This window comes from Phocoena phocoena, chromosome 16 (assembly GCF_963924675.1).
Source record: "Phocoena phocoena chromosome 16, mPhoPho1.1, whole genome shotgun sequence".
Taxonomy (NCBI): domain Eukaryota; kingdom Metazoa; phylum Chordata; class Mammalia; order Artiodactyla; family Phocoenidae; genus Phocoena; species Phocoena phocoena.
The window spans coordinates 26,426,389-26,439,301 of NC_089234.1; the positions used below are offsets into that span (position 1 = coordinate 26,426,389).

Here is a 12,913-nt window from a genome sequence, read left to right on the forward strand (position 1 = left end):
AATAAAGCCCGGCCCAGCCCAACTAGGGCTGGTGAGCGGGCGCCTACCAGAGGGAGAGCGAGAGCGAGAGCGAGAGGGAGCGCGAGAGCTAGAGGGGGCGAGCGGCAGCGGCGGCGGCGTTGGCGGCGGGGAGGGCGGCGGGAGCGCACAGACACGCACACGCACACGCGCACACACAGAGACACACTCCGGGGACGCACACCCGCGCGCACACACGCAGAGACAGCTCGCCTTCCTGCCTGGCTTCCTTCCTGTCTGCTCCACGCCTGACAGGCCCCTCACTGCAGCCAGGGGCCGCCCGCACCGGGCCGAGGCCGGGCCGGGCCGGCGGCGAGGACAGCGGGGGCCGCGGGCGGCGGCGGCGGCTCATGCCCAGCCTGTCCCCGCGCGGGGCGGGCACCGTGACTTGGCTGGGCCCCCAGCGGCGGGCGATGTGAAGATGTCAGTGGGCTGTGCCTGTCCTGGTGAGTGGGGCGCGCGGCCGCCCGGCCCCTCCCCGAACCCTCCCTACCGATCCTTCACCCCTTGTTTGGTGAGAACTTGTGTGTGGGGCGTCGATAGCATGGCTGTGGTCGGAGGCTTGAGGGGTGTGTGGGGCCTCAGTCGGGGGAAGGTTTTCCCCAACTGTGTAAATGCGCAGCAGCCCAGAGGCACGGGTAAGGGGCGCTGGGGTTAGCTTGTGTGTGTTTTTTGGTGGAGGAGGCTACTTAGGGAGGGGTTTTGGGGGGGCTGAAATTCCCAGAATTCCAGGGTGTTAGCCAATCAGAAGTGAGTCTGGACTTTTGACCCCCCCCCTCAGGTCATCATACAGTTGTGATTGGCTGGTTTGGGTTGCCCCCCCTTCCCTGCTGCCTGTTCCCTCTTACCTATTCTGTGACACCTCCCTCCAGGCTGTTTCTGAGGACCCTGTTTGGGGGGAGGGATTGATTGGGGGCCGTCTTGCCCCCCTCCAAATTATCCTGCCTGTTGCCAGGGAAGGTTGGCCCTCCTGAGGGACACGAGGTCCTCCTGGGGTGTGGGGGGCAGATAATTGGGCCCTTGGGTCTGGCATCTTCGCCCTAGTGGGAGGGGGAATGTGGCAGCCCCAGGCAAGCTAGGAAATAAGAGTGACTTGTGAGAGTTGAATTGAGGGGAGCGATGCTTGACCCCAATGAGAGGACTTAGGTTCAGATCCCTGCCTCCCCCCAAACACATCAGCTCTTGCCAGTGACAGACAGCCTGGGTCTGAGTTCTTTCCTAGGGAGGAGGAAGGCCTGGGTCTGAGTTCTTTCCTGCTGCCAGGGAGAAGGAGAGGGGCCGTGTGACTGGAGAGGTGGTCTTCAGAGGGCCTCAGAACACGGTTTATATTCATCCCCAGGACTCTGGGTTCTTGAATTATCTGCAGGACCCCCTTCTGTCCCAGGCAGGAGTTAGCTTTCTTTGGAAAGTCAGGTATTCCTGAATCTAGCCTGGTTTGGATCCTTAGCCCCTCCAAATGCCCTGTTCTCTGGGAGGCCCATACCTCACAACTGGAAACCCCCCTCCCCCCAACACACATCCCCAAGGGAAGCTGCCAGTGCGGAAGCTTCCTTGAAAATCATGTGACCCAGGCCAAAGCTCTGCTGGGCTGGGCACACACTTAAAGTGCTTGCTGAGGCTGATGTTTAAGGGGCATGGGGCCCAGAGGGAGGGCTAGTAGAGCCTAAGAATCCTGGGATATCCAGGTGTGGGAACCCCTGGCTCCTGCTGCAGAGGGTCGGGGAGAGGAGGAGAGGGAAGAGCCTGCCAAGCTGGAATCCTGCCTGGCCCCATCATTCCTCCTCCTACCAGCTTGGTGTGTGTGTTTGTGTATTTTCTTTACAATTGCCCCACGCTGAGTACCCTGTTCAGATCCATCCATTCTCTGAGTCCATCCCATGGCCTTGATCCTCCATCACCCTACATAAGCATAGCTAAAGGGCTGAGTCTTAAATATGATTATTAGTGCCTACCAATAGCGAGCAGGAGGTGAGTATGGAAGGGTTGTCAGGCTGGAGGTAGATGGGAGGTTGATCTTGAAGTTGAGGTAGGGTGCCTGGTCCTGTAGGAGAAGGGAGAAAGTTTCCCTCTCAGTCTCTCAGGGAGCAGCATGGGTACAGAAGAGGACCTGTATGTGTGAGGGGGGACAACTTAAGGCAGTGCCCTAAAAGGTATGTTCCTTTTGTGTGTCTGGTGATCTGGTTGGGGAAGAGGGGGCCTAAGATGGCTGAGAGTGGGGAATCTTTTTCTGAATGTGAGGAAGTCTTATGGATTGGTGCCACAGAGGATGGATGGAGGTTAGTCTTCAAGAGAACCACTTGGGGAGGGGCATGAGAGTGGCCTGGGGGTGAGAAATGGTAGGATTCGGGGTAAGGGAGGGCACCACGCTTGCATGGGTGTGTGTGAGCACATGGCCGAACACAGGGACCCCGTGGCAGCATGTCCAGTCCAGGCCTAAAGACCACCCCCCGCAACCTGAGCAGCCCTGGGGTGGGGGCCCAGGCGCCCTGGCAGGCTGCCTGCCTGCCGCCCGCCCGCCCGCCTGCCTGCCTGCCTGAGTCTCTCCTTTGTGCTCTGCTGCTGTCTCCCGGCTCCTCCTCCCCCAGCCCGGCAGAGACAGCACATGCCCCACACATGTGACTGAGGGAAGCCAGAGCACACGCAGACCCACACACATGCACATGCAGAAGGAAACACTACAAGATACACACATACACACATCTAGCTCTCATAGTGCTCCTGGGGTGTGTAGTAGCTTCTGGGGCTTTGGTCAGGAGCAGGGAGGACCTCTGCTAAGGGACATCATCCTGGGCAGGGCAGGTTGCTGAGGGGGCCAGGGCCTGTCTGGGGCAGCATGTGACTCAGAAGGGTTAAGGTAGGGAGGAGTAGGGGGAGGGGAGGAGGCAGCAGTGGTGGCGGCTGGGAGCCAGGAGAGGAGGATGGCAGAGCGCCAGGCCAACGGGAGGCCGGGCACAGACAAAGGAAGGGGGGCAGGCACACTGGAGGCCTGGGTCAGGGAGCCCCAGGGGCCCGGGCAGGGGGCAGTGCTGGTGCCTTATCCTGTGGGCTGGGGCGGGCTGCTCCCCTTCAGAATTCCCACCTCCAGCAGGGGTGCTCTTGCTCTTCCCTCCCTCATCACCTTTGTCAGTCTTTGCTGCTCCCTGCTTTCTCCCCACCCCACCTCCCACCAATTTTAGAGCCTTCTAACTCTGAGTTGCTCTCTTTAGTTGGACCTCATCTGCCCCTGTGCAAGTGGGAGAATTAAGTCCGAACTGAGAGAGGACTTGCTGGAGAAGGGGAACTAGGAGAGGGCCCGTTTTGAATGATATGCCAGGGTCTGGTTTAGGGGCCCTTCTCCCTGAAATTTGAGGAGACAGACTGGGTGGGGGTTCTGAGTTCTGAACTGGATGCTGAAGCCAGAGCACACAACCATCTCCCCTCCCCAAGTAGATAGTCATTTGGGGCCTGGAGTGACCATTCCTTGGAGGGGGCAGGCAGTAGGAATGGCTGCAGTGCCCCAGGGCTGGGCTTGTATGAGTGGGGTTAGAACCAGGGTTCCAGCCTCAGGCCTTCCTGTCTCACTGTAATCTGTGCAAGTTAGGATAATAGGCCCTGGATGCTATTAGGATCTCTTGAGGTACTGCCTGTGACTGTGCTTTGGAAAGTTTAAAGGCACAAAACAAATGACAGGAATTGTCCTGTCAGTGGGGGAGGAATGTAGTTATCCCAGAGTTGGGCTGTAAATTTGGGAGTCAGGACAAGTATCTCAAGTCCTGGTGGTAGGCAGTATGATGGTAGGCATTCTGGCTGAATAGTATAGATTTCGATAGGTTTATGAAAGCCAGGATGTATCATATGGCCAGGCCATGATGGAGAATGGTGTGCAGATTTCAGACGGGGGTGGGGTTAGTCCCTGGGTAACAAATGGTCAGGGTATGTGTGTAGCAGTCTGTCAAAGGTTCAGGAGGTATAATGCAGTTTTGGGGTATGTCTTGGGGCTTGGGGCATGTGCGTCACAGGTCCCACTGTGTATGTGTGTGTGTCCTGGGTTTGGGTTTATTTGAGGTTTGAGGTATATCACGGGTTGAAGTGTGTATCAGGTACGGATTTGTGTGAGAGTGAGCTGTGTTAATTGTGTGTGGAGGATGTTCACAGAGCCAGATGCAATAGTATTATTATTGCACAGTCAGCTGGTGTGTATGCCATTCCTGTTGTGGGGCTGTGTGTGAATCTGGTTGGGGGGGCGGGAATACAAAGCTGAGACTCAAATTGCAAAGCAGAAGGAAGTCCTTACTGCCCCCCACTTGAGAGAGAGAGAGAGTGAGAGAGTGTGTGTGTGTGTGTTTCTGTCCAGGTAGTAGGGCCTGGACCACTATCCAAGTTTTAGAAAAGCCCCCTCTCTTGGGCTTCCCCCCTTGCATTGGAGAACAGGTTCCTACCCTGGTAACCATACACCATTTTTTCCTAGGGTTTGGGGGAGGATTCAGCAGCAGACTAGACCCCTTCTGGGGACCCTCAGATGGGCAAGTTTGCCTTCCTGAGCTCTAACAGAGCCCCTTTCCCTTGCACTCACGTGCCTCCGGTGGTGGTGGTGGTGGTGGTGGTGGTGGTGATGATGATGATGGGTGGGTGGGGGAAAGGGGGCTTCCTGCAAAGGTAGTCAGCATTTGGAACTAAGCTGGGTTGGGGGCAGGGAACCTGGAGTGTCCCCCTCCTTCCAATCAGTGTTTACAGGCTGAAGTCTGAGTGTGTCTCTGTCAAAAATAACCCCCTGGAGCCTTCCCCCCAGCTGCTCTGGGATTTCACCAGCCAAGGGTGGCTGCTCAGGCCAGCCTTCAACCCGAGAGATCACTAGGGAGAGGAAGAGAGATTTGGGGGATGTTTGGGAGACCGTTAGAAGATACTGGGAGTCTCCAGAGAGGACGAGTGCCCTCCTCCGTCCCTGCCTGTGGCTAAGGCTCCCCAGCTCACCCCTGAGCACCCCGCTTGGGGCTTGGGAGCGGCATTCCAGTTCCTGGCTCCCACAGCCCTCCCCTCCATCCCGGTCTCTCCAGACCCAGTCTCTCTGCCTCCCTCTCTCCGGCCTGTCCCCTGTCTCTCCCAGTCTCTGTCTCTCTTTTGTTTTTCTCAGCAGTCCTCCCTGCCTGCCTCCCTCTCTCAAGCTGTCTCCCTCCCCTCTCTCCCTCTTCCTCTTTCCTCGCAGGGAGGGGGCGGGGCCGGTGGGGGCAGCTCCACCCTCCGCCCGCCCTGGGGCCTCATTCTGAGAGAGGCTCTGAGAGAGCCAGCGGGGAGGGAGGGAGAGAAAGGGAGAAAAGGAAGGGAGCCGGCGGGGCGCTGTGTGTGTCTGTGCGTGAGCGAGTGTGAGTGAGTGTGAGTGCCGGGCCCTGCCTCTGCTGGTGCCCCGGCGGAGGGGCCTGCTGGCCTGGGGAGGGCGGGCGGGCTGCTTGGAGGCAGAGGCAGAGGCGGCGGCGGGGAGAGCAGAGGAGGAGGAGGAGGAGGAGGAAAGAGCGGAGCAGCCATTGTTGAGGGAAACCTTGCAAACAAAGAAGGCTCCGGACTCCCCGCGGCCCCCCGCCCCCCAGGCCGGCCCCCTGGCCCCGGGTCCCCAGCCCAGTGGCCATTGTAACTTTCTCCCGGGGCTGTGGCCGCCGTGGGGCGGGCCGAGGCCGTGCGTGCGAGTCTTTGTGCAGCCCGCGGAGTGGAACTCCCAGCCAGGCCTGCCTGTCCCACTCGGGACATGAGCGGCTGAAGTTGGCCCCCCCTCAGGCCTCACCCCTTCCAGGGCCCCTCTGGGCTCGCAGCCGCTCCCCGCACCTCTCTTGGCCCCCTCAATTCTCCCAGGTAAGTAAGTCTGGGTACCCTGCAAGCCTGTTGGGGGTGGGTGGAAGGTCCTCCATCTGGCCCGGGCCTGGTATGCTGGCTGTGAGAGAGGTGACCCAGCTCATAGAGGAGAGGGCTCTCGGGCCTGCTGACCTCTGGTCAGCCCCCAAAGGGAGGGGGCCTGCCCTCGGGTCAGGCTGGTTACCATGGAAATACCCAGCTGGAGGTGCCCCCCTAGGCCACAGGATGCAGCTTCCATTCTGAGAAAACTTTACGAGTTCTGGGTTCTTCCTCTTTCCTCCCCCTTCCTAAGGGCTCCTAGGTTGCTAGAGGTGGGAGATGGGACTCTGCCTGACTCCAAGACTGGATGACACATCCATCCCCTCACCCCCACCCCCACGTTGCTCCCTCTACCCCTGCTGCTGGGGACAGGCAGCAGCGGGGACAGATGGTCTGGGTGATGTTCCCTCCCCTTCTCTCCTCACTCCCCAGCCCTTGTGCTGGGGCTACTGGGAGTTGCTATGGCTCTGGAGAGATGCTGAGTTTATTTGTGTCCATTCACTGGTCGTGTAAATAGAGGCCCCAAAGCTTTGGGCTTTAGCTCCTCAGTACTGTCACCTAGCCCCAGGCAATGCCTGTCATTTCTCAAGTGAGAAATTGAAGCTCTGAAACTTTTTTCAGAGTTAGAGAGGAACTCTGGTGTTTTGCCTCCCTTCTCTTTAGGGTCTTGAGCTGATACATTTCAAGTGGTCCTGAAACTGAGGGGCAGGGGCAGTAATGCTTTTGGGGAAAGGAGGGCCTAGGTAGGGGATGAGGGCCAGGTCTAATAATCTAGACTACTGGGTGCATTGCCCAGGCCTGGCTTCTGGTTGCTAATGTGAGCTTTGACTTCCTACATGGCCTTGTCCACCTGTCTGTGGAGTGGGGAGACTTGGGGTTGGGTGGGACTGCCTCTTTCCTGAGGACACATGCTCCTCATTCAGTCCTGACTGGCATGTGAAGGCTGTGTATGTCGTGCTGGGAGCATTTGGATGTGGCCTGTGAGAGCTCATGCGTGGGGCAAGGGCCTGTTGCAGGCACCCTGATCCTGCCTGGGGCTGCTGGGTTCCAGCCCTTGGTAGACATGTTGGGGCGAGCTGCGGGTGCAAGCCTGCTAGGCAGGATGAGGCACACGCGTGTGCAGGTACACACAGGCTCTGAGTCTTGGCACTGAGTCTTTGGGGACGGTGGAGGGTAGGCCTCTCTGGGACCCTCCTTTGGCCCATATTGTGAGGAGGGGACCCAGGGGAGAGAATTAAATGATACATGTTGGTACAGGGTCTTCCTTTGTCTCTTTCTCCCAAGGAACAAAATAGATTTTGTATCTAAATTGGAGATGGGGCTCAGATACAGCCGATACAGCTACCCTTCCAAATGCAATCAAGTTTGGGGGACATGAGGAAGCAGCTGTGACTAGGACTCTGCTTCACCATCTCCTCCTGTCTGGTGGGGAGGGGATAGATGGCATTGTGAGGGTACCTGGCTCTTACCTAGCTATGAAAGTAACACTTCTTCCAGTCAGGTAATAGTAGAGCAGGAGTAGAACTGTGTATGCTTCTGAGTGAGGTGGAGAGGGGACACATGAGCACATGCACAGATACACACAAGCAGAGACCCTGTGTAGTTACCACTTGCCTCCTAGACTGAGCCCTTGAAACCTAGGCTCCTTCCCTGGGGCTTCTTATTTTCTATATGTAACTAGAGTGGGACCCATTGGAGGCCTGTCTACCTCCCTCCCTCACTGCAAGTCTAAGGAGAGAAAAGGGGTTGAGGCTTTGGGTTTCTGGTTTGGAGACAATACTAGACCCATGGTGGGTGTGTGTGTGGGGGGCTGGGCTGATAAGGGAGTGGCCGTTTGTGGGAGAGGCAGAAGGCCCAACTGGTTATCTGGTGGGCGGCACCCAGCAGGCACTAACCCCCCCCTTTATCTTTCTATCCCCTGCCCTCCTGAGACCCTGGGGGTGGAGAAGGAACAGGGAGTTGGCAAAATCCCCTTTTACCCTCCCCCAACCTGGTCTCCAGAGGGCAATAGAGGGGTAAATACTATAGGATATGGGAATCGGAAGACTAGGCTTGAGCCCTAGGACTTGAGTTCTAACTCTGCCAGTTAGTAGCTGTACGATCTTGGTAAGTCCCTTTGGACTTATAGTTGCTTCATTTATAAAATGGGAATGTTACACTCCACCCTGCTACCTCACAAGCTTGTGATGATGATTAAACAAAATAATGTAGATGAAAAGGGAGTTTATCAAAATTTTAGATTCTGATATTTAGATATTTATTTATCCTGTGGTATTGACATTTCTTCCCAGGTTCAATTCTGTCATCCAGGGCTCAGCCACATGAAGAAATGGGGTCTTGGGTATTAGGGCTGAGAACTTCTAGTTTCTTAATAAGAACTGGGATAGGTGCTCCGTAGGGTAGTCTCCCTCCCCTAGTGCCCTCGGGGGCTCCAGAAGACCAGTCCCTGTGCATACAGTCTAGCAGACTTCTAGGAGCACTGCCAAGAGGGACTCAGGAGACCCCTTCTTTCTTTCCCTTCTAGGTTGTTCCTCAAAGTCATTCAAGCTGTACTCACCCAAGGAGCCCCCGAACGGCAACGCCTTCCCCCCCTTCCATCCCGGCACCATGCTAGATCGGGATGTGGGGTGAGTTTCTCGTCCACTTCCTGTTCCTTCCCCAGATGGCATCCTGCCTGAAAAGGGGAGGGAGTGACACCCCCCAATAATTCCTGTCTTCCACCCCCATTCTCATAGCCTCTTCCCTTACACAGCCCAACTCCCATGTACCCGCCCACCTACCTGGAGCCTGGGATTGGGTAAGTGGAGTCCAGTGGGGAGGTTGGTGCTTTCCATTACAGGGGTGAAGGCAGGGGTGGTGAGGGGGAGGCTCTGCTCCTACTGATCTCCCTTCTTCACTTCCCCCAGGAGGCACACACCATATGGCAACCAAACTGACTACAGGATATTCGAGCTTAACAAACGGCTTCAAAACTGGACAGAGGTATAGCCAGGGGAAAGGAGCTTGGAGGGAGAGGGCCATCTGGGCACCCCTGTGGCATGTCTTCTGACACACACACCCCTCCCTGTGCTTCTTAGGAGTGTGACAATCTCTGGTGGGATGCTTTCACGACTGAGTTCTTTGAGGATGATGCCATGTTAACCATCACTTTCTGCCTGGAGGATGGACCAAAGAGATATAGTGAGTGACCTCTGGGGGTCCTGCCAGTGCTGCTGTAAGAGCGTACATCTCCTGTGTCCTTCTAAGATCTGGGCGTGGGTATTTGTCCCAGGGGATCTGTCTTGGCAGGGGTGGTATCTGCCTGACCACTTTTGAGATCCTTCTGTTCTGAAGAGTTTGTCCCATCTCTGCAGCCATTGGCCGGACCCTGATCCCACGCTACTTCCGCAGCATCTTTGAGGGGGGTGCTACGGAGCTCTACTATGTACTTAAGCACCCCAAGGAGGCATTCCACAGCAACTTTGTTTCCCTTGACTGTGACCAGGGCAGCATGGTGACCCAGCATGGCAAACCTATGTTCACCCAGGTCAGCACCCAGCTGGATGTGGAGCACTGAAGTACCTGGGTTTGATTCCCCTTCTGGCTCCCAAAAATGTACTTGGCTTTTCCCCAGGGAGACATAATGGGAAGTGGCAGGATGCACAGGGATGGCAGGCATGCTGCAGTATTCAGCAGACATGTATTGAGTTTGTACATGACAGTTTTCTGGGCCGCAGGGAGACACCAGTGAACAAGAGCCTGTCCTCATGGAGCTTATGGCTGACGAGTGTTTTACTAGCTACAAGAGGAGAGGACGAGAATCTGTTAAGCGTTTCTACTGGTGTGTGTGTGTGTGTGTGTGTGTGTGTGTCTGTGTGTGTCTGTGTGTGTGTGTGTGCCGGTGTGGCAGGTATATGAGGAGACGGTCCATGTCAGTTATGCACCCAGATTTCTGTTCAGGTGGCAGGAGTGTACGTAGTGGGAGAATCATGGGGAAACAGGGGAACCGGTATACTTTTGCGTTTGTGGGGAGGTGAGCAGACTTGTGACAAGCTTGTTTCCAGGTTTGTGTGGAGGGCCGGTTGTACCTGGAGTTCATGTTTGATGACATGATGCGGATAAAGACGTGGCACTTCAGCATCCGGCAGCACCGAGAGCTCATCCCCCGCAGCATCCTTGCCATGCATGTGAGTTGTGCACAGAACCTAAGCCACAAGGCTGAGGGCAGGCAGCGGGAAGGGTGGAACGGGGTCTGCCATTACCCGCCAGTGGCCCTAGACAGAGGGTTGAAGTTTATCCATCTGAAAAATGGGTTTTTATATAGTAGCCCCTCTTCTCTTGGGTGTCACGAGGCTAAGATGATAGGGCAGGTGAGCAGATGCAACCCAGGTGCTAGTATTCTTTTTTTTTTTTTTTTTTTTGCGGTACGCGGGCCTCTCACTGTTGCGGAGCACAGGCTCCGGACGCGCAGGCTCAGCCGCTCCGCGGCATGTGGGATCTTCCCAGACCTGGGCACGAACCCGTGTCCCCTGCATCGGCAGGCAGACTCTCAACCACTGCGCCACCAGGGAAGCCCTGGGTGCTAGTATTCTTACCTTTCTCCTCCTCTAGGCCCAGGACCCCCAGATGTTGGATCAGCTCTCCAAAAACATCACCCGGTGTGGGCTGTCCAATTCCACTCTTAACTACCTCCGAGTGAGTCTCTGGTCACCCAATTTCTGCCCCATCCCATTTGGTCTCCACTCCACGTCTGTCCCCTGACAAGCCACTAACTGGTCTCCCCCCAGCTCTGTGTGATACTCGAGCCCATGCAGGAGCTCATGTCCCGCCACAAGACCTACAGCCTCAGCCCCCGTGACTGTCTCAAGACCTGCCTCTTCCAGAAGTGGCAGCGCATGGTAGCACCCCCTGGTGAGTGCCTTGCACCTGTACCTGCTCTTACCAGTATCTGATGCTGCTTTCCCAAGGCTGTATCGCTATCTCCTCACAAAGCCCTTTCCTCTTTCCTGGGTCTGTGAGATTGGGATCAGGGTAGGCTCAGGCTCCTTAGGAGCCAGAATGGGGAATAAGGGTCCCAGGGCGCTACCCCACCTGAGTCTCCTTTCCCTGGCACAGCGGAGCCTGCACGGCAGCAGCCCAGCAAGCGGCGGAAAAGGAAGATGTCAGGGGGCAGCACCATGAGCTCGGGGGGCGGCAACACCAACAACAGCAACAGCAAGAAGAAAAGCCCAGCCAGCACCTTCGCCCTCTCCAGCCAGGTACCTGTAAGCATCTCGGCTTTCTTCTCTCTTCTGGGCTGCCCCACTGCTGGCCCCTGACCCTTGACCCTGTCCCATCCTGAGCTCACTAGCAGATGTAGAAACAAAGACAGTTTTTCCCAGTGTACTTTGCCATCGTGGGCTGACTCTTGTCCCTGATGACAGTCCTTGTCAGTCACGTGCATGATTGTGATCACACAGACTCAGACGTAGCAACGTACGACATCAAGGGACGGAGACAGCCATGGGAACGTATGGACATAAAGGACAGACAGCTTAGGGGCACACAGACCACCAGAGAGACACACGCTGACAGAGGGACACACAGACTTGAATGTGTGCAAATCTAGAATACATACATGCACATACATTTCCCCACCGGTGTTTTTGATCTGCTCCTTCTCTCTTACAATGGACAGAGTTCAGGAGCCTGCTAAAATTTTGGAGAGATGGACTAGGGAGCTAGAGGAGTAGACTGACTTCTCCCAGAATCCAGTGGATATAGGTTAAAGGCTGTGATGCTTTGTAGTCATTCAGTGGGAAGTATTCCAGGGGCAGAGGGTATCAGAGGAGTTGGGGTTTTAAATTGGGGTATAAGTTGGGGGGTGTGGGGTTGAGTTTCCCGGGTGGGTGTTGGGGCTCTGGGGGTATCTGCTGCCCTGGGCTGGGCGAGCCCCTGCCCCGATTATGTTTGGGGACCTCCGCCACTCTCAGGATGTGATGGTGGTGGGGGAGCCCACCCTGATGGGCGGGGAGTTCGGGGACGAGGACGAGAGGCTCATCACCCGTCTGGAGAACACCCAGTTTGACGCGGCCAACGGCATTGACGACGAGGACAGCTTTAACAACTCCCCTGCCCTGGGCGCCAACAGCCCCTGGAACAGCAAGCCTCCGTCCAGCCAAGAGAGCAAATCGGAGAACCCCACGTCACAGGCCTCCCAGTAAAGGCTTTGCCATGGCCACCACCACCCAGCGCTCTGCCTGTCTGCCCCACCCCTCGAAGCCCCAGGGAGCAGAAGACAGAATGAAGAGACTGAGCATCTAAAATGGGCAGCCTCATCTACCTGCTTCAGGGAGGAACTGGACTCACTGGGGGCAGGTGCCAAGATTTGCCCCCCCAGTGGCCCTGGGCTGGGGCTGGCCTCTGCAGAGCCTTTTGGGGAAGGGGGTACTCATGTGGATGCCTATGTGGACCCTGGGCCTCTGAGAAATGTCCTGACCACCTCCCAGGGCATTTGCCTCCATCCTCACCCCAGGTTCTGGGTTCCCTCATCCTCCTGGCTCCACCCTCTTCAAGCCTGGGGTTGTCTATGCCCACAGCCCTTAGGGACTTAAAAGTTATGGGGCTTGATTGAATGCCCCTCCTCCAAACCCTCCCCTTCGGTGGCTGGTAGTAGAGGGGTAAAGCTTTGGGCTCCTCCCTTCTGCCACCTATCCCAGCTCCAAGTTTTTTAAAAAATAATATTATTAAAAATGTAAGTTTAAAAAAAAAATCACTCATGTCCCCTATTTCCCCTTATTAAAGGTCCAGCTACCTCCCTATGCCTGGCAGATGGAGAGCTTAGGGCCTATGTGGAGGTAGTGGGGTATGCATCACCATTTTACACAGTTTGGAGAGCTTCAGACCAAGGAGACACTTTGCCATCTCTCTTCTCTTTTCCTCTGGGGTGACTGGAGTTGGGGAAGGCATGCCATGGGGGTAGGGCGCCATTGATGGCCTCACTTTTGTGACAGCCCCCTGCTGTTGTCTCTGTTTCCCCATCCTCTAGGACTCTGGCCTGCCCTCCTAGTGCTTGTGA

The 12,913-nt window shown here is 56.3% G+C and overlaps 1 protein-coding gene across 2 annotated transcripts; it reads left to right on the forward strand.

Annotated features, from left to right (window-relative positions):
- The first annotated feature begins 271 nt into the window (after window positions 1-271).
- On the forward strand, window positions 272-12,596 carry LDB1 (LIM domain binding 1). Of its 2 annotated transcripts, none has more exons than XM_065894127.1 (11): window positions 272-464; window positions 8,402-8,504; window positions 8,630-8,674; window positions 8,784-8,859; window positions 8,955-9,057; window positions 9,231-9,403; window positions 9,921-10,043; window positions 10,468-10,551; window positions 10,644-10,767; window positions 10,972-11,114; window positions 11,829-12,596. In XM_065894127.1, exons 1-11 carry the CDS (start codon window positions 440-442, stop codon window positions 12,057-12,059), a joined length of 1,230 nt encoding a protein of 409 aa, XP_065750199.1. In that variant the 5' UTR covers window positions 272-439; the 3' UTR covers window positions 12,060-12,596. The 2 variants fall into 2 exon arrangements, with proteins under 2 accessions (XP_065750199.1, XP_065750198.1); XM_065894126.1 differs by having other exon boundaries at window positions 440-464; window positions 10,972-11,120; window positions 11,829-12,059.
- Window positions 12,597-12,913: the final 317 nt, after the last annotated feature.

What these genes read in the sequence shown, in the direction of transcription:
- LDB1 (XM_065894126.1), top strand. Translation starts at nt 440, where the DNA reads ATGTCAGTGGGCTGTGCCTGTCCTG. An exon ending in AGTGGGCTGTGCCTGTCCTG is followed by an intron (nt 465 to 8,401) that starts GTGAGTGGGGCG and finishes TTTCCCTTCTAG; the next exon opens with GTTGTTCCTCAAAGTCATTC. An exon ending in GCAAACCTATGTTCACCCAG is followed by an intron (nt 9,404 to 9,920) that starts GTCAGCACCCAG and finishes GCTTGTTTCCAG; the next exon opens with GTTTGTGTGGAGGGCCGGTT.